Source organism: Sorghum bicolor, chromosome 3, assembly GCF_000003195.3.
Source record: "Sorghum bicolor cultivar BTx623 chromosome 3, Sorghum_bicolor_NCBIv3, whole genome shotgun sequence".
Classification (NCBI taxonomy): domain Eukaryota; kingdom Viridiplantae; phylum Streptophyta; class Magnoliopsida; order Poales; family Poaceae; genus Sorghum; species Sorghum bicolor.
Window position 1 is genome coordinate 69867407 of NC_012872.2, and position 17574 is coordinate 69884980.

At 44.0% G+C, this 17574-nt stretch overlaps 4 protein-coding genes across 7 annotated transcripts; 2 read left to right on the forward strand and 2 right to left on the reverse strand.

Annotated features, from left to right (window-relative positions):
• On the forward strand, positions 175–4292 carry LOC110433363. 3 transcript variants are annotated; one of them, XR_002450764.1, is made up of 3 exons: positions 175–637; positions 1122–1209; positions 1380–3298. XR_002450764.1 is itself a non-coding variant. In XM_021455296.1 (3 exons), exons 1-3 carry the CDS (start codon positions 734–736, stop codon positions 4024–4026), a joined length of 345 nt encoding a protein of 114 aa, XP_021310971.1. In that variant the 5' UTR covers positions 175–733; the 3' UTR covers positions 4027–4292. The 3 variants fall into 3 exon arrangements, 1 of the variants encoding a protein (XP_021310971.1); XM_021455296.1 differs by lacking the exon at positions 1380–3298 and adding an exon at positions 3809–4292 and having other exon boundaries at positions 175–772; XR_002450763.1 differs by having other exon boundaries at positions 1122–3298.
• LOC8056101 (calreticulin-3) lies at positions 6861–11125 on the forward strand. Of its 2 annotated transcripts, XM_002456729.2 has the most exons (14): positions 6861–7047; positions 7649–7756; positions 7859–8051; positions 8475–8733; positions 8824–8880; positions 8964–9011; positions 9149–9235; positions 9318–9375; positions 9541–9608; positions 9729–9824; positions 9904–9960; positions 10082–10132; positions 10497–10526; positions 10652–11125. In XM_002456729.2, exons 1-14 carry the CDS (start codon positions 6945–6947, stop codon positions 10661–10663), a joined length of 1227 nt encoding a protein of 408 aa, XP_002456774.1. In that variant the 5' UTR covers positions 6861–6944; the 3' UTR covers positions 10664–11125. The 2 variants fall into 2 exon arrangements, with proteins under 2 accessions (XP_002456774.1, XP_021312607.1); XM_021456932.1 differs by lacking the exon at positions 8964–9011.
• Positions 11505–12941, reverse strand: LOC8078667 (RHOMBOID-like protein 13). The gene is made up of 2 exons (XM_021456933.1): positions 12743–12941; positions 11505–12632 (listed from the first exon to the last, which is right to left on the reverse strand). The coding sequence occupies exon 2, from the start codon at positions 12574–12576 to the stop codon at positions 11755–11757; it is 822 nt and encodes a 273-aa protein (XP_021312608.1). The 5' UTR covers positions 12577–12632; positions 12743–12941; the 3' UTR covers positions 11505–11754.
• On the reverse strand, positions 13519–15212 carry LOC8056102 (cytochrome b561 and DOMON domain-containing protein At3g07570). The gene is made up of 2 exons (XM_002458867.2): positions 14870–15212; positions 13519–14770 (listed from the first exon to the last, which is right to left on the reverse strand). Exons 1-2 carry the CDS (start codon positions 15092–15094, stop codon positions 13829–13831), a joined length of 1167 nt encoding a protein of 388 aa, XP_002458912.1. The 5' UTR covers positions 15095–15212; the 3' UTR covers positions 13519–13828.

The window sequence follows — 17574 nt, forward strand, 5'->3', positions numbered from 1 at the left end:
TGCCATGTTCATTCTGCACCAGCTAATAATTTTTGTGATATTTTGATGTTCGCTCAACAGATTTCCCTAAAAAACGGTTCAGTCAGCAGACCAAAAATTTAAAGACTGATGTATCTTCTTGGAGCAAAAATTTCTCTATATGTGGCCTTGCTTACCACAACACAGGTGTGAGAACTGAGAACAACTTTGTGTTTACCTCCACATAGTTATTTTTTCATGTCCACTTCAACTATGGCACCATATGGAATTGATATGTCATGTGTTTTTCATTTTTGCACACCTTACTTGAAGAGAGGTTATAACTTAAACAAATCTCAATATTGGCTTTACAGTCAACAATGGGTCCTTTTTGTTGAAGGTGTTGGTTATATTCCTGTGTACCTCTTTAGCAGGTTCAGGTAGTCCAAATTAAATTATTGTTGAAATGGATAAAATACGGTGCCCGGTGATATGACGTTGTTTGTCAGTTTCTGCATTGCCAATAAAAATTAGAACTGAGAAACCTTTGCTTCATCTGTCGATTGAACAGTTTGCCTATCTCCTTTTGTGGACAGTGAAAAGGATTCTCCTTTGGTTAAAGTTGGAGTCAGTTTGTTGAAACTGCATAGACTTTTTTGATTTTACAGTCCGTTCCTAGGTAAACATACTGTATTTTCCTGATCCCAGTCTTGTTAATATGTTGAATTGCTAAAGGTGCAGGAGAAAATTAACAGTAATATGCTTGACTAGATGAATGGATGACAATTATATGGCAGCACGATCTCCTTCCAAGGTGACTTGGATCATGAGATTTAAAATGTTGACCTGTTTATACATCTTTGCCATGATGCTTAATATGTGCTGTATTATTGGTCTATTTTGAATTAAATATTGAGCCACTGGGTGCATCATGTCATGCATACCATATATTTTGTGATATTCTTTATGCACTAGATTGTTGTAAATGACTTCCTTTCCAAATGATAACAGAAAGCTATCATGTAGTTGACCAATGGACTTCGGTGATAATGAACTACGAAAATCCAAAGAATGAAATTAGTCTTGTTATTTATGTTTTCTAGCTATGATAAAGGAAGACCTTATGGTACACGTACTCACTAATCAACTCTTATTTTGTGCAGACTGTGCCAGTTAACCCAAAACCTTTCAAGAACAACCTGTCAGGGAAGCCTGTAGTTGTTAAACTCATGTGGGGTATGGATTACAAAGGTAATTTATCTCCTTTTTTATTCATTTTGAACTGGAACGTTTTGTTTTCCAGATAGTGCCCCTGCTCTTAATCAAACTGAAAATTTTTTAACATAGAAGCACATATGTGGCGTGCCTTGTTAGTATAGAAGTTTTGCATAACATGATGCTTATGCTCATCTGTGCTACAGGCTGAATTGTCTGGACATGTTTTGTGCAAAGTACACATAATTTTTTTTTAGAAAAGGAGGTTTCCCCTGCTTTATATTTCAAAAGCAACACAAAAGTTCAAGCTCCAAGTTTTGGCGCGTCCGGCTTACAAGTTTGGCCTCAAGGCAATATCATTGAAAGCATATGACAAGCTAAGTACACATAATGTATGTCAGCTTGGTTCAGTATAATAGGGCAAGGCTGTCCATCACAAGCAAAACATGTGCAAAGTCTCAAATTGTAGGATAAGAAAAGCAAATCTCCATGCCGCCCTGGCTGACTTCTATCTAGCACTTCACTCGCATGCCATCTCGCTGCTGGTCTCGGTTCATGACACAATGTAGACATATACTCCTGCTCTGGCACCAGATTCTCCCAGTTAGCACTGTCGTCTGTCGAAGCCTTGCCACCACCGTCAATATCTCAGCGGAGAGGAAGACGTCTGGGAATGCTCTTTTACTGAAGTACTTGTCCAGTTGAGCTCTGACTGGACTCATCTACAAGGCTGTGATCGGCCACGCACCCCAGAGCACTCACGGCCTTTGAGTGGTGAAAGTGTGTGCCCCCTCATCTGCAATTCTTTGGATGGTTACTTCTCCAGCTGAGTAGGTAATTACAGCGCAAAGCCACCCTTGACAAGAACATTTGCATTCAGAGGTTTATCTGAAACAGAAGATTAGCTCATCTTCCAATACATCACGGATCAACAGCTATGGACATCAATTGGTGTGGACTGCTCACAATTGCTGCTGGTTGCCGAGCTATGGACATTGACAAGGCCACATCAGTGCTACATTAAACAAGGAGCTAATAAATGGGCTAATTTGTTAGCCTAAGTCTACAACAGTCGGTAGATAACTAGTTAGCCAACCCCAAGTAATTTAGCCTAATTTTTAGCAAAGTGTTGTTAAGGATTTATGGTCAAAGTAACAGTAGCTCATAACATGATGGTTCATCTTGCTTCCTCTGGATGGATTTATGGGGTGATCAGGTTCTCAGTCAGAGATTTCCAGAACTCTTCTCCTTTGCAAAGAACAAGCAGTTGACACTGGTAATTGGAAGGACTCAAAACCCTCTTCACAGCCTGTTCTATCTGCCACTCTCCCAGCAGGCCCATTCTCAGATGTTGCATTTAGAAGAAATACTGAGTCAGGAGCACTTCAGCCAGGAAAAGGACAAGTGGACCTATATTTGGAACTCTGGGAAATTTTTAGTCAAAAAAACATACAAACACCTCAATGGGCATCAGAGCATTCACCCTGTTTACAAATGGCTATGGGCATCCTCTTGTCAGGCCAAGCACAAGGTTTTCTTTTGGTTGTTGCTCAAAGATAGACTGAGCACAAGAGATTTATTGCAAAGGAAAAACATGCATCTCCAAAGCGCTAACTGTGTTCTATGCAATTCTGCAGTACAGGAAACCCTGGTTCACCTTTTCTTGGAATGTCCTTTCGCTATACAATGTTGGGGCTCAGTTCAGGTGCAGATAGACTTAACCTTGGACCACTATCAAAACCTCCAAAGTTTCAGGGATCAATTGAGAGTGCCTTTCTTCATGGAGATCATCATCCTGATGGCTTGGGCCATCTGGAAAGCAAGGAATGATTTAATCTTCAGACAGATCAATCCCTCTCTGCAGTCTTGTACTCAGTTCTTCAAGTCCGAGATGAAGCTTCTGCTGCTTAGAGCAAAGAGAAGTTACTCCCCTGCCATTGATCTATGGATAGCAGAACTCTAGTAGCTTGGTTAAGAGCAGTCCTTCAACTGCTTTTTTTTAATTCCTTTTTTGTATCCTGAATCCCCCTCCCCCCTTGTTTTTTTTTTTGGATCTGAACCGGCCTTTGGCCTTTTTAAAATGCTGTAGGGGTGTAAACCCCTGCAGAGCCTTCAAAAAAAAAAACATGCCGGGTCAAACGTGGTTCTACTTTTATGTGGCAAAATTAACTCGGAGGAAAAGGAGAGTTAAAAAACAGTAGATATAATAGTCCTTACCCGGAGGACCGTAACATACGGACTCGATGTCTATTATAAACCATGCCGGAGACGGAAAACAAGTTACACTTACAATTCGCTGAATTGTGGTTAGAGAAAAATATTATTAAATGATTAGTAAATTTGACAAATAAACTCAAGTGAACATGATGCAATTCAAGTCCAAATACTTTACCGTATACTCTCTTTATACCAATAAAGAAAGTTGTTTAGGACAATGACATGGTGTCTAAAGCGTAGCTTTGACTTCTTGTTTCTATACAAATATTTATCGAAAAATAGCATATGTATATTTTTACTTTCAAGACAAATCTATTCATATAGTTTTCATATTTTTAAATTTAGCAACTTAAAAGTTATCAATTATTTATATTTCTAATGTTTAACTTAAATCCTGACTAACACAATTTTCATTAAGGTATAGAGGGAGTATGGATCTGTCACGGATCCGGCTTCATCGAGGGCTCGAGGCAGGCTGCCTCGGCTTTTCTTGTCTCCAAGCCGGCCGGCCGGCCGGCTCGCCGAGCAGGGTCGGGAGGTGACCGTGAGTCACACGTACGAGATCCGATCGCTGGAGGCAACCGTTCTGCACAGGCTCGCCCTCACGGTTCAGGTCCATGGTTGGGTAGCCATTAACCATGAACACACACGAGTCGCGGTAGACCATCGACTCGACTTCCGGTCGGCAAGAAGCCGGTCTGGGTGACATGGCGATCTCCTACTGGACGTAAGGGTGATTTACTACGCCGCGATTGGTTGACGCAGAATTAAGTGCGGTGGACAGCAGGGCTTTCCCATTCCAGCGGATGTGGACGATCACATTGACTGACTTCGGTGGTGACTGACTAACTGACTGACTGAGGCCTTGTTTAGTACACTCAAAAATCAAAAAATTTTCAAAATTCTCTGTCACATCGAATCTTGCGGCATATGCATGAAGCATTAAATATAAATAAAAACAAAATCTAATTGCATAGTTTACCTGTAAATCGCTTAGTTACTTCATAATTGGACAATGTTTGTCAAATAAAAACAAAAATACTACAGTGTTAAAATCCAAAAACTTTTTCATCTTAGGCCTTGTTTAGTTATCAAAAAATTTTGCAAATTTTTTCTGATTCCCCGTCACATCGAATCTTTAGATGCATGATGGAGTATTAAATATAGATGAAAATAAAAACTAATTGCATAATTTGATCGGAATTGACGAAATGAATTTTTTGAGTCTAGTTAGTCCATAATTGAATAATATTTGTCAAATACAAACGAAAGTGTTACGGTGTCTGTTTTGCAAAAAAATTTTAAACTAAACGAGGCCTAAATTATGTCCCGTGCTCACGCCTTGCGGTTGCGGGCATGGCATCCATGGGCCCCACCCACAACGTTTTTGGAGCCGCGACCGTTGACTTTGACAAGTCGCGGCCGGACACCACGGACGTTGCATTGCACGGAGTGCTCGGAGTGATGACCGACTGACGACCGGGTAGGCTGGCGGCTGCTAATGGTCTGCTGCTGTGCTCCACACTTCCACAGGCTCCTCCCACGGTCAGTATCAAACACCCTCGAGTCTGCAAACAATTCACCAAAACGCCATCCGCTAAACGAATTTTTTTTTATTTTTAGTCCATTTTTAAAACAAATTTTAAATTTAGACCGCTTCTTAAAAAATTTTCAAATCTAGGCCGTTTGGCCCCGCCACCATGCATGGCGGGGCAAAAACACTGCACCCCGCCATGCATGGTGGCGGGGTAGACCCTGCCACGTGGCGCTGCATGGCCGAGGTGGCTGACCTGGACCCCGTCATGATCGCTGGCGGGTTAGGGCTACCCTGCCATGGATCATGGCGGGTACGTACCAAGCAATGCAATGCACACGAGGCAGAGAGCTGGACTTGTTTAGTTCCAAAAAATTTTGGAAAAGTCGATACTGTAGTACTTTCGTTTGTATTTGAAAAATATTATCCAATTATGGACTAACTAGGGTCAAAAGATTCGTCTCGTTAATTTCGACTAAACTGTATAATTAGTTTTTATTTTTATCTATATTTAATACTTCATACATACGTCTAAGATTCGATGTAACGGGGAATCTGAAAAATTTTGGAAATTAAACAAGGCTGACAGGACATGTTTGTCCTCTCGTACGAATTGAGCACATCATGGAGTCTAGTCTAGGGTCTTGTTTAAGTTGCGAAATTTTTTTGGTTTTGGTACTGTAACATTTTCGTTTTTATTTGACAAACATTGTCCAATCATAGAGTAACTAGACTCAAAAGATTCATCTCGCAATTTACTGGCAAACTGTGTAATTAGTTTTTGTTTTTATCTATATTTAATATTCCATATATGTGCTGCAAGATTTAATGTTATAAAAAATCTTGAAAAGTTTTTGAGTTTTAAGGTCATCATGTCGCTTTGGACAAAGCCTAGCTCTAGCAGCAGCCGTAGTCATCATCATGTCCATAAAGCTGCGCCCATAGTTCAGGCATTGTTTAGTTCCCAAAACTTTTTAGATTTCCCGTCACATTGAGTATAGTGGCATATGCATAATACATTAAATATAGACAAAAATAAAAACTAATTATACAATTTATCTGTAAATCGCGAGATGAATCTTTTGATACTAGTTAGTTCATAATTAGATAATATTTGTCAAATAAAAACGAAAGTGCTACAGTAATAAAATCCGAAATTTTTTCATAACTAAACAAGGCCTGAGTGGTCAGTTCGGCCACTTTTCCCGAGTCGGTCGTGCATGTTCACGTGACCACCACCAAGTCTTGTCAGCCTTGTTTAGTTCCAAAAAATTTTGCAAAATTTTTTAGATTTTCCGTCACATCGAATCTTTAGACATATGTATAAAGTATTAAATATAAACAAAAATAAAAACTAATTGTACAGTTTGATCGAAATTGACGAGACAAATCTTTTGACCCTAGTTAGTCCATAATTGGACAATATTTGTCAAATACAAACGAAAGTGCTACAGTACCGATTTTCCAAATTTTTTTAAACTAAACAAGATGCGAGCGCGGGTAGGGTAGGACAGAGGGAGAGAAAGAGCTTTTGGTGGTCCTGGGCGTGCCCCGCCATGATCCACGGCGGGGTGCGCAAACCCGCCATCAGTCACGGCGGGGTACACGTCAGCGTACTCTGCCAGCCATGCGCCACGTCACCAGTGCACCCCGCCGCCATGCATGGCGGGGTCATGTGTATTTGCCCCGCCATGCATGGTGGCGGGGCCAAACGGTCTAGTTTTGAAATTTTTTTCCTAAACGGCCTAAATTTGAAATTTGTTTTAAAAATGGGCTAAAAATAAAAAAATATTCCCGCTAAACCCGGTGCGCGTGCCTGACCTGGTTGGCGTTGGCGCCTTGATCGAGCGCGAGTGTCATTGTTGTGAATAAATCCAACTTCCACGGGCACATTAGCCCCCACGCGCGCTACAAATATTCCCTTTGGTCCAAGAGCTCGGCACGCAGCACGCTGCGGTACCGATTAGCGAAGCTCCCCCCTCCCTCCCGGCGCTCCGCCCGCTCCTTGTCCGCTCCGGCGATGGGAACTCGCCGCGGCAGCGGCGTGCTCCACCGCCTCCTCGCCCTCTCGTCGCTGCTGCTCCTCGCTTCCGGTGAGATCGTCTTCGAGGAGCGCTTCGAAGGTACGCTTACAGCTTACATGCCTCACTATCAGTGCCCAGCTGAGCTTCCCGATTAGCCAGAGTATAACTTTGATGCTTGCTGCATGCCCCATGCTGCGGCTAGATGCTTCTACCCTGTCTGTGGCTTTCGATTCCTGTTTGCTGATTCAGTAGCTTGGATTCCGCTCTTCCATTTGGGGGAAGACTGGACAGTCTGACAAACGAGACGAATGGTAGGGGCGTGCGCGTGCGCTGATTTTCTCCGTCGGCCCCCTGGATTTCCGAGTATTGTCCATTGTGCCCCAATCATCCTTTGTCCTTGGCAGATCATGCTTCTGTATTGGCACTTTAGCACACGTCGATAAGAAATTGTTAGTTCTCAACCGTTGTGAGGTGACCTCGAACTGATGTAGTGAGGCTGTGAAGGTTTCCTGCTGAACTTTTTTCTTTTTTTGGTGTCTCAAGCGCCCATGGTGGAACATGAGTTTGTTGTCTTTGCAAATCATGACTCATGAGTCTTGAATTCTAAATTAGTAGAGTCCACACTAATAGATCATCCCTGTTCTAATATAAGGTGTTTTACTATGTAACTGAATTGTTGATTCTGTGTTCCAATATTCAGATGGTTGGGAGAGTCGGTGGGTAGAATCCGATTGGAAAAGGAGTGAAGGGAAAGCTGGAAGGTTCAAACACACAGCGGGGAGATACTCTGCAGATCCTGATGACAAAGGTTTACTTCTCATCCATGTCACTTCTGCTTCGACTGATGATGCGCTGCGGCTTAGGCCCAGGAACTTGACTCATCCATGTGCTGTAATTTTGTGAACACCAGGAATACAAACAACAATGGATGCTAGACATTTTGCTATCTCAGCCAAGTTCCCACAATTCAGTAACAAGAACCGGACACTTGTGGTCCAGTACTCCATTAAGTTTGAGCAGGATATTGAATGTGGTGGTGGCTATATTAAGCTTATGTCTGGTTATGTCAACCAAAAAAAATTTAGTGGGGACACTCCATACAGGTAAATTTCTTACCGGCATTTGCCTCATCAATTTTCCATTTCTTCGAAGCTGCATTGGTTCAAAGTTGTCTGTGTGCTTAACTTGTTCACATTGTTTGAATAACTATGAGTGTCACTACCTCCCGCAGTTTGGTTATGATTTAGTATTACTATTAGATGTATATGTTTTGGACACCCTTGACTTGTACCACAAACCGTTTCTGGCTATATTTGAAAGGTAACCTAGCCCTAAGACTGTGCGGTGTTTTTGTTGTCTCTCTACAGTTATAAGTTCAGATAGACATAATGGCTTGTGAGTGAATAATCCTATCGCGGCTTCTGAATGTGGTGTCTGAATATGATTTGCATCCTCTACTTTTATGCAGTTATTCATGTGTGCTGCTGAGTTATGCCTGCTAACTTTGACAACTTTCTATTGTGCAGCTTGATGTTTGGGCCAGATATATGTGGTACTCAAACAAAGAAGCTCCATCTTATAGTCTCTTACCAGGGGCAGAACTATCCCATCAAGAAAGATCTAGAATGTGAGACGGACAAGTTAACACATTTCTACACTTTCATTCTTAGGCCTGATGCGTCTTATAGCCTACTTGTTGACAACCGCGAAAGAGAAACTGGGAGCATGTACACCGATTGGGATATCCTCCCTCCTCGTAAAATTAAGGATCTTCACGCCAAAAGGGTTGGTTATTATTTTTATGTTAGAGCTTTATAGTTCCCAGAATTTACAGCATGATAAACTGATATTATCCGACACACATATTTGCTGCAGCCTAAGGACTGGGATGACAGAGAATATATTGAAGATCCTGATGAAGTAAAGCCAGAGGTTTGTGATTCCACAATTCTTTTCTGAATGATGCATTGGCTGACTATTGTATAAGTTTATAAAATATCATTGATGTTGGTCAGGGCTATGATTCTATCCCAAAACAGATTCCTGATCCGAAGGCCAAAAAGGTATGCAAGTTCTAACATCAGTCAGACTTAAAATATCAACCATGTAGTCACATATGCAAGGAACACATGCAAAGAATTTGTTCTAGATAGATACAACGCAATATGACAAATATTTGACATTTTTCCTTCTAAACCAGCCTGACACGTGGGATGAGGACGAGGATGGAATATGGAAGCCCAGGATGGTATCGAATCCAGCATACAAGGGACCATGGAAACGCAAGGTCTGAATTCTTGCTTGGCGATCACTCCTTGGGACTTAATATTAATTATATAGCTCAGTTTTTCACATGCTCCTGCTTGCAGAGAATTAAAAATCCTAACTACAAGGGTAAATGGAAGACCCCATGGATCGATAATCCAGGTAAGGAAATAAAGATGTTGGTTTTATATGTGTACTCAGTTTAAGTAGTCAATAATACGATACACATTCAGTACAGTAACCAATATTGCATTCAACTGCTGATTTTGAATTAAACCCCACTTTAAGCTTTAAAGATCACGCGCTGTCAACTGTATTATTTTGCAGAGTTTGAGGATGATCCAGATCTTTATGTGCTGAAGCCTTTGAAGTATATTGGAATTGAAGTTTGGCAGGTACTATATATAGTTTTTTCTTTCAAAAATGATTTATATTTCTTTGACATAATTTTAGCTTCTTGCTGCCTTCTTGATTGATGTAAGCACCGTGTAGAATTATATCTCAAACGTATGCAGGTAAAAGCTGGTTCAGTTTTCGACAACATTTTGATTTGTGATGACCCTGAGTATGCAAGAAATGTTGTTGAGGAAACTTGGGGTGCTAATAGGGAGGTAATTGCAGATGAAAATTACCAGATTGAACCGGGCTTCTCCTGGGAACACTCTCTCATTTTTTTCTCTATTTTTGCAGGCTGAAAAGGAGGCTTTTGAAGAAGCTGAAAAGGAGAGGAAAGCTAGGGAGGATAGGGTAAGAATGAAGCATTATGATTTATGAATTATCTATATTCAGTTGGATCTAGTTACTTCTATGTTGATCATAATCTAAGGTTCCTGAGTCAAAAGAATAACCAAGAACTGTTTGCGTACAGGAAGGTCAAAAGGCAAAGGATGATGGTGGGCGCCGAAGGCCTCGTAAAAAAGTATATTTTCTTTATCCTGCCAAATAGCTCATGCACCTTTTTGTTTTTTCCACAAAGATCCTATGTATAAAATCTTTGTCATGGTTCATTAGTTTTTTCAAGGTATCACCGTACCTTGAATGCTTCATGGTACATATTACAGAAAAAAATAAAGACATACTAGCCAAATGTACAAGTATATTCTTCTGGACTGATTTGTGATGTGTTTTACATTTGTAGTGCTAGAGGCTTGTATTTATGTGTTGATTTGTGATGTGCTCTTGTGCTAGAGGCACATATCATTGCCTAAAGTGTAATGCATTAACAGGTTGTAAATACATGCATGCATGGTACACTAACTCTTCTTCCTTTTATATGCTTACAGCACTACAGAGATCACTGGGATGACTACCATGTAAGTTAGAAATCAGAATCCAGTTTGTTTTTCTTTTCAATGAAAGAAATGCAGCTTCTATCTTTATGAATTTCCCTAGCTGGATTATACAAGTGGCTTATTTACTATGTTGATTTCATGTTCAGGATGAGCTATGAAGTCCCCAAAGTATTGCATTCCTCAAAGCATAAGCTGGAAGTTGCTTTGGACATTGTGGATACTTTTCAATAATAATTGATTCGCGAGGCCCGAACAACCTGAAGTGTTTCTTGCTATGTGCCAAAAAAATAATCAACTACAGGATTGAGATGTAACGGACAAAACACAAAACTGAAGATCTTTTCTGCTTCCTGTGCAACAGCAGGAGATTCCAGCGAAAACTTGGCTCTGGCACTGAAATAGGGTGGACGAGGTTCTGTTCGTTATGTCTGTAACACGGTGCTGGCCATGTGCTAGCTTTGTAATCTCAAAACATTGTCTTTGCCTCAATAATGTAAGTTGGTCATACGATGATTCCAAAATTTACTGCACACCAAGTTACGAAGTGTTGTAGCTGAGGAACACTAATGTTCATAGTATATATACTTCTATCTTCAAAAGATACGATGTACTTGGTTTATCATCACCGTTGCATAAATGAACACATAGGTTTCAGCATTCCTTGGCCAGGTCGTGGATGAAAGGCCTGAGCCTACAATTCCTGACAGCCTTTTTTCCATTGTGCACTAGGGCCGACTTCCTGGTTTAAGTAAAATATTGTATTAGAAGTAGTTGATTGGTGCCTCGAGAACAGTATAGATTTCCTAAATACATTGAGACAACAATGCACGAACATATCAGTTCATGCAACCTACATCATGTAACAAAAGCATTTGTACTGTTTGGAACAGCTTGCTGTTGCAGCTGTGGCTGGAATTCCTCAACTGCAAGCTACACCTTGTAATTGCCTTTCTAGTTTGAATCTTGGCATTAACACATAAAACATGCGTGAAAAGAGCAGCACTGAAGGAATTCAGTTAGAAAAACTCTCTTTACATGGTAACTATGCAACTAGCGCAAAGAATTCATTTCTATTCAAAATGAACATGCATCTGGAAGGCCAGATGAAGAATTCCTTTACACAGCAATGGTTAAAGACATCAGCGACACGCCGACACCAGAATTTCAAAACTGAATACATAGCATTGTGTCGACATGATACAGTTTGCAGAACAAAAACAGGATTCGCCGAGCATTTCCTCTCTGCGTGTTATACAATGTCTGCAACTCTTCTTCCAGGCAAGACATCCATTTGTAGAGTTCTACCATTTCTGGGAGCAACCACACCAACAGAAGGCAGCGAGGGATCTGTCACTGGCTCGATCTCAATGAAACTCAACTCCATAGATCCTGTACGCTTCAAGCTCAAGACAAATACAAGTGCAATCCAGCCAAGCATTGTGATTGCCCAGTAGTTGTTCATCCCATGAATCAGACCCCAGGCAATTGAGTACCCAACAATTATCCCCGACAAGTGGCCGATGAAACTAGCCTGTGGCACCATGATTGATGTGAATATCAGCGACTCGAATGGCGCAAAGCTGATGGGCAGTGAAAGAACCCCAAAAATATTCAGCTTTGACGACGGTTGCTTGGCAGCCAGGATTGTCATCCAGCCAAACACAACGCATGAGTAGCCAACCGCAGTGACCCTCCTGAAGTACTCCACCTTGAACCTCTGAATCATCATGTGGTAGAACCCGAGGACCAGCAATCCGGACAGCACGACGAGAACGAGCGTGTAGTGCAGGTAGTACTCGACGCCGAGCCCGATCTGCCCCAGCTGCTCGACGACGCCGAGGCTCCACAGCGCGCTCATGTTGAACACCAGGTGGACCACGCTGATGTGCGAGAAGGCGGAGGTGATGATCCGCCAGTACTGCCCGCCGTCCACGGCGGCCTCGTAGCTCAGCCCGACGTCCGCGTACCCGATGCCCCGCTTCTGGATGAGCCACCAGATCAGGGAGCAGATGCCGATGACGCTGCTGCTCGCCGGCTTCTCCAGAATCTCGTAGATCAGCGGTTTCCCCATATTTCCAACTCAAAGCTTCGCGAGACTTGACCCTTCGGTTGACTGAGATCTCCTTGCTCGGGGAATGGTGGATCGGGGGCAAATGATCCAGGGATTCGCAGGCTGCGTGTGGATTCGGTGGGGGCTCACTGATTGCGAAGGGATAGGTGCTCGATTTGATGCGCACGAATTGGTGGCGGGAGGTGGGGTTGGGTGATTTGAATTGCGAAATTTGATGGGTTTTGCGATGGATCAGTGGCTCTCACCGCGGAATTTTGGGGGGGATTCGAGTAGCCTCTCGGGCGGGCGCGTCCGATGCCTAGACTCTTCGAGCCGGGAATTTTGGGTTCTGTTGCTTTGCTTCTGGAGGGAGGAAGGGGACGGTGTGTGCGTTTCCTAATTAGTGAAGGACTAAACTGCAAAACAGTCGTACTTTACGGTTTCCTTGCCGTAGTGTCTGTCTTCTATTTGCGTTTGCACGATGATGAACCCTAGATTTCCTTAACCCCGTTTGGATTGGTCTTGGCTCTTTGTCAATGATAGAAGAATAGGGTATTTGTGAGGTGGGTTTGGGATCGGAAAATGTGAAGTTATCATTTTCTTTCTTATGTGATCGACATATTGTTGAAGCATTTTAAGATAATCGGCTGTGAACCTAAACATTTTACATGCCATATTGGATAAAAAGACTAATTACTTCAGGCATACAAATTAAGCCTAGACTTGAGTGTAAGCTTGTTTCCTAACTAGAGTTGGAGTAGTTGGACATCCACTATTTTTATGAAACACATTTGAAATGACAGTTTGGGGCTTTTTTTTCAAGCTTCATTATCTCTACACAAACTTGGCTGTATTGAAGTCACGTGTCAGGCTGGACTTGGGCCAGATTTTCTCTAGTATATACGTACAATACAGTTGCCAAATTGTTTCCACACTACGGTCTAAATTAAAGGTAAACTTGGCTAGTGAGGCCAAGCAGAATATAAATTTTTGAATTTATAGTTGTAGCCAGACCCTGCATACGCTGTAGGTTACGGTACAAAATCAAATGAATCAGCTGAAAATTCAAATAAACGGAGAAACAGACACTGAATCAAATATCTCTCAACGAAGACAAATCATCTACGCTCATACAAACACCTAAAGACACTATGTAGCTCAGTACGGTTTACGGTATATATGTAGCACAGAGAATGGTACTATACGATGTACGTGAATCGGCGCCTCACGCACCCAGACAGACGCGCGCGCCGCCGAATTCAACAATCATCAATCAATGGCTGGATCTGGCGGTCCTCCAGAGCCTGACCTCAAGAACAACCGAGGCGAGGACGCCGACCGCGAGGAAGACGCCGTAGAACGCGCTGAGCGCGGTGGCCTCGTGCGCGATGGACAGCCCGATGAAGACGTTGGCAACGGCGCAGGCCACCGCGGCGCGGCCGACGTAGTGGTGGTACCAGTTCCAGTACCGCCTCACCTTGGACCCCTTGTCCGGCCGCGCCAGGAACGCCAGCACCTGGAGGCAGCCGAAGACGAGGACGGCGACGCCGAGCGCCTGGTGGCTGTCGGCGCCGGGCACGTCGTCGCGGAGCTTGAACCCTGCGGCGACACCGACGGCGCCGAGCACGAACCCGACCCCCTGCACGGAGACGTGCGCGTAGAACCAGAACGGGTCGTGGCGCCTGAAGTAGCGCGCCAGCGCGACGCCGACCGGCATGAGCACGCCCCACCCGAGCCCGGCCATCGCGCCGTGCCATTTCCTCGTGTTGAACGCGCCGGCGCTGGTGGACGCGGCGACGCCCGTGGCGTAGTCGACGGCGGCGGAGGCGTAGCTGCGGTGCCGCACGAGGTAGTTGTTCGAGAGCTGCGCGCCCGAGGGCCCGACGGCGTAGATGAGGTAGGGCGGCGGCTGCTGCTGCGCGTCGGCGGCGGTGAACTGGAAGGCGAGGTAGAGGCGCGACGATTGCGCCACCAGGAGCGTGGTGCCCGGGACCAGCGCCAGGCTGCCCTGGTCCGGCGGGCAGCTCCCCGGGCTCGTGCCGCCCAGCCGGTACTGCTTGGCCACCCCGACCCCGCTGCCGCCGGTCGTCCAGCCGGCCACCGCGCTGCTCCCCACCATGGACCCGTCCGACGAGAACCCCACCGAGATGTAGCCGCCACCGTCCGGCGCCGACAGCACGAAGCTCCACGTGTTGTTCTGCCCGCTCTTCCCGTACTGCATGTATATATGCAAGCGCGCCGTGGCCGTTGTTGCAGACGGAGGCAATGAAAACATGTACAAGTAGTAATACAAGTGTATTTGTAAATGACGTACGCGCAGGATGAAGCCTTGGGAGGTCCATGCGTCGAAGCAGGTGAGGTTGGAGGTGTCGAAGGGGATGAGGCGGCTGACGGCGGCGAGGCCGGTGGTGGTGCTGGTGCTGGTGCACGAGTCGGCAGTCTGAGACATCGCGACGGAGCTGCACAAGCAGCATAGCAGCAGCACGACCAGTGCTCTGCTAGTGCCGGGACTGGGAGAACAAGAAGACCTCGGCTTCATGTCAGTATACGATCTGTCACCTCTCTGCCGGTTGCGTGGTCTGCAGGCGTCAGGCGTGTCCGATCTGGGGCTGTGGGCTGCGGTGGCCGGTGGGAGCCTGCAGATTGATGGGATGAGAGTGCCCGGGGCTGTGGTTTCCTGGCCAAAACGGAGGTGCAGATATATACTCTATATACCAAGTGTCACGTTAGACAACGCGTGGCAGTTGAGCGGTGGCAATTGTCGTACACAAATCTAGCGTCACGTTAGACCTGGAAACTGGTTTATTTTTGCGTAAATCTTTTAGTTGGTGGTTTAGCCACACACTTCACCTTTTAATTACATACATATGGACATACTACATAGGAGTAAGTACTTAATTAGAAGAACGTTTAGACAGATATGAAACTGCAAACAACGGGCAACTGATCTGGTGTCGTCTACGGATTGTACTAACCTTCTAGACATTCTGATATATATGTGTAGACATTCTAATCAATGATACAACCTGCACATTGACCTGGCACACGTTGGTTGCATGCAGGCTATACATATATACATACACGCACTGCGTACACCTTTTATCCTCTATCTGTGTCTCCTGCCGCTGCTGGTGCAACTGGCTTAGTGGCTTGTGCTATCTATTAGGAGTAATAACCAAGCTAAAATTTGGCGTAGTCGCGCCGAATTGGTGACCATGAACTTTTGATCAACTTTGGCTACCAAAATGAACAACTTTGGCTACCAAAATGAACTAAGGTGGCGAAATAAAGAGGACGCCAAACGATTAAATTTGTCATGCATCCAACCAAATGATAGCCAGAATTGAGCTAAAATTTGGCTTGCGTATAGCTTAGATATTGAACCAAACTCACTCAAGTTGCAAAATCATTCAACATATATAAGAGATGCTGAGATAAAGGCATCTATCGTTGCATGTTGCTTGCCCTGCATGCTCAGATCGAAAGAGGAGACCCAGACCACGCGCGGTTGCCCAACTTCCAAATTCCAACGGACGCGTTCGTTGGATACGCATCTCCGGACTCCGATCTGTCTCTAGCAGACAAACAACCTCAAGTACTACGACGGTCGCGTGGAGGCCACACGCATTACTGTGCCAACGACAGACAAGCTCAGAACGAAGATAGCATTTCTGGTAATTTAATAAGCTTGAGCCCTAGAAGGTTCCAGGCCGTGCAATATTAAAACCTTCGTTTACCATTTGATTAGTGCTAAGCTACTGGGCCGGGTGGGGGCTACTACATACCACGGGCACGGCCGGGATATGTAGTGTTTTTTTTTGGGGGGGTTGCAAGTGCAAAGGGTGCTATCTGGCTATCCTGCTTTGGATCTTCCCGGCCCCGGCCAGGGCACTGAACCTGCCCGTGAATTCAGTAAGGTCCGCGACGACGACGACTTACAATGGTAGTGGTTGGGTCGTGGTGTCGTCGGTCGTCGTCGTCGTCTGGAGTCTCGACTCTCGACCAAAAGAACCAGCAAACCGAAAGCACTTGTCCCCGCAAATGGTGTCGCCTGGGCTTGCACTTGCACGCACCCTCCACGTCTCATCACATGGGGCTTCGCTTTGAGCCTTTGACAATAGTGCATCGGGCGTGTGGCGACCACGCGCCTTGCCGTGTCAGTCAAACCGTGCTGGACAGTCCGGTCTTGTTTATTAGTTCCAAAAAATTTTCGAGATTTTTCGTCACATTGAATCTTGCAGCACATACATAAAGCACTAAATATATAGTAAAAAAATAACTAATTACATAATTTACCTATAATTTGTGAGACGAATCTTTTAAGTCTAGTTAGTCTATAATTAGACAAAAATTGTCAAATTCAAACGAAAGTGCTACAGTGCCCGAAACCAAAAAAAAAAGTTCTCCAACCGAACAAGGCCTCACTGATCGTGATGGCAACCTTGTTTAGTTCATTCTAAAAACCAAAAAAAATTAAGATTTTTATCACATCGAATTTTGCGGCACATGCATGAAGCACTAAATATAAACGAAAATCAAAACTAATTGCACAGTTTACCTATAAATCGTGAGATAAATCTTTTAAGCCTAGTTACTCTGTAATTGGACAATGTTTGTCAAATAAAAACGAAAGTGCTACAGTCCCGAAAATCAAAATGTTTTCGGAACGAAACAAGGCCTTATTTTTGTTTTTAGGGCTTGTTTAGTTCATACAGAAAAACAAAAAACTTTTCAAGATTCTCTGTCACCTCGAATTTTGCGGCACATACATGAAGCACTAAAATATAGATGAAAATAAAAACTTATTGCACAGTTTAACTGTAAAATCGTGAGATGAATCTTTTAAGCCTAATTACTTCATGATTGGACAATGTTTGTCAAATAAAAACGAAAGTGCTACAGTCTCAAAAATAAAATAAAAAAATCAAAATTAAACAAGGCCTAGTCAATTTTACTGAAATGGCGCGGTTGGTAAAACATTCTACCAGGAATAAAAGTGCCGTGAATTTGTTCGTTTGA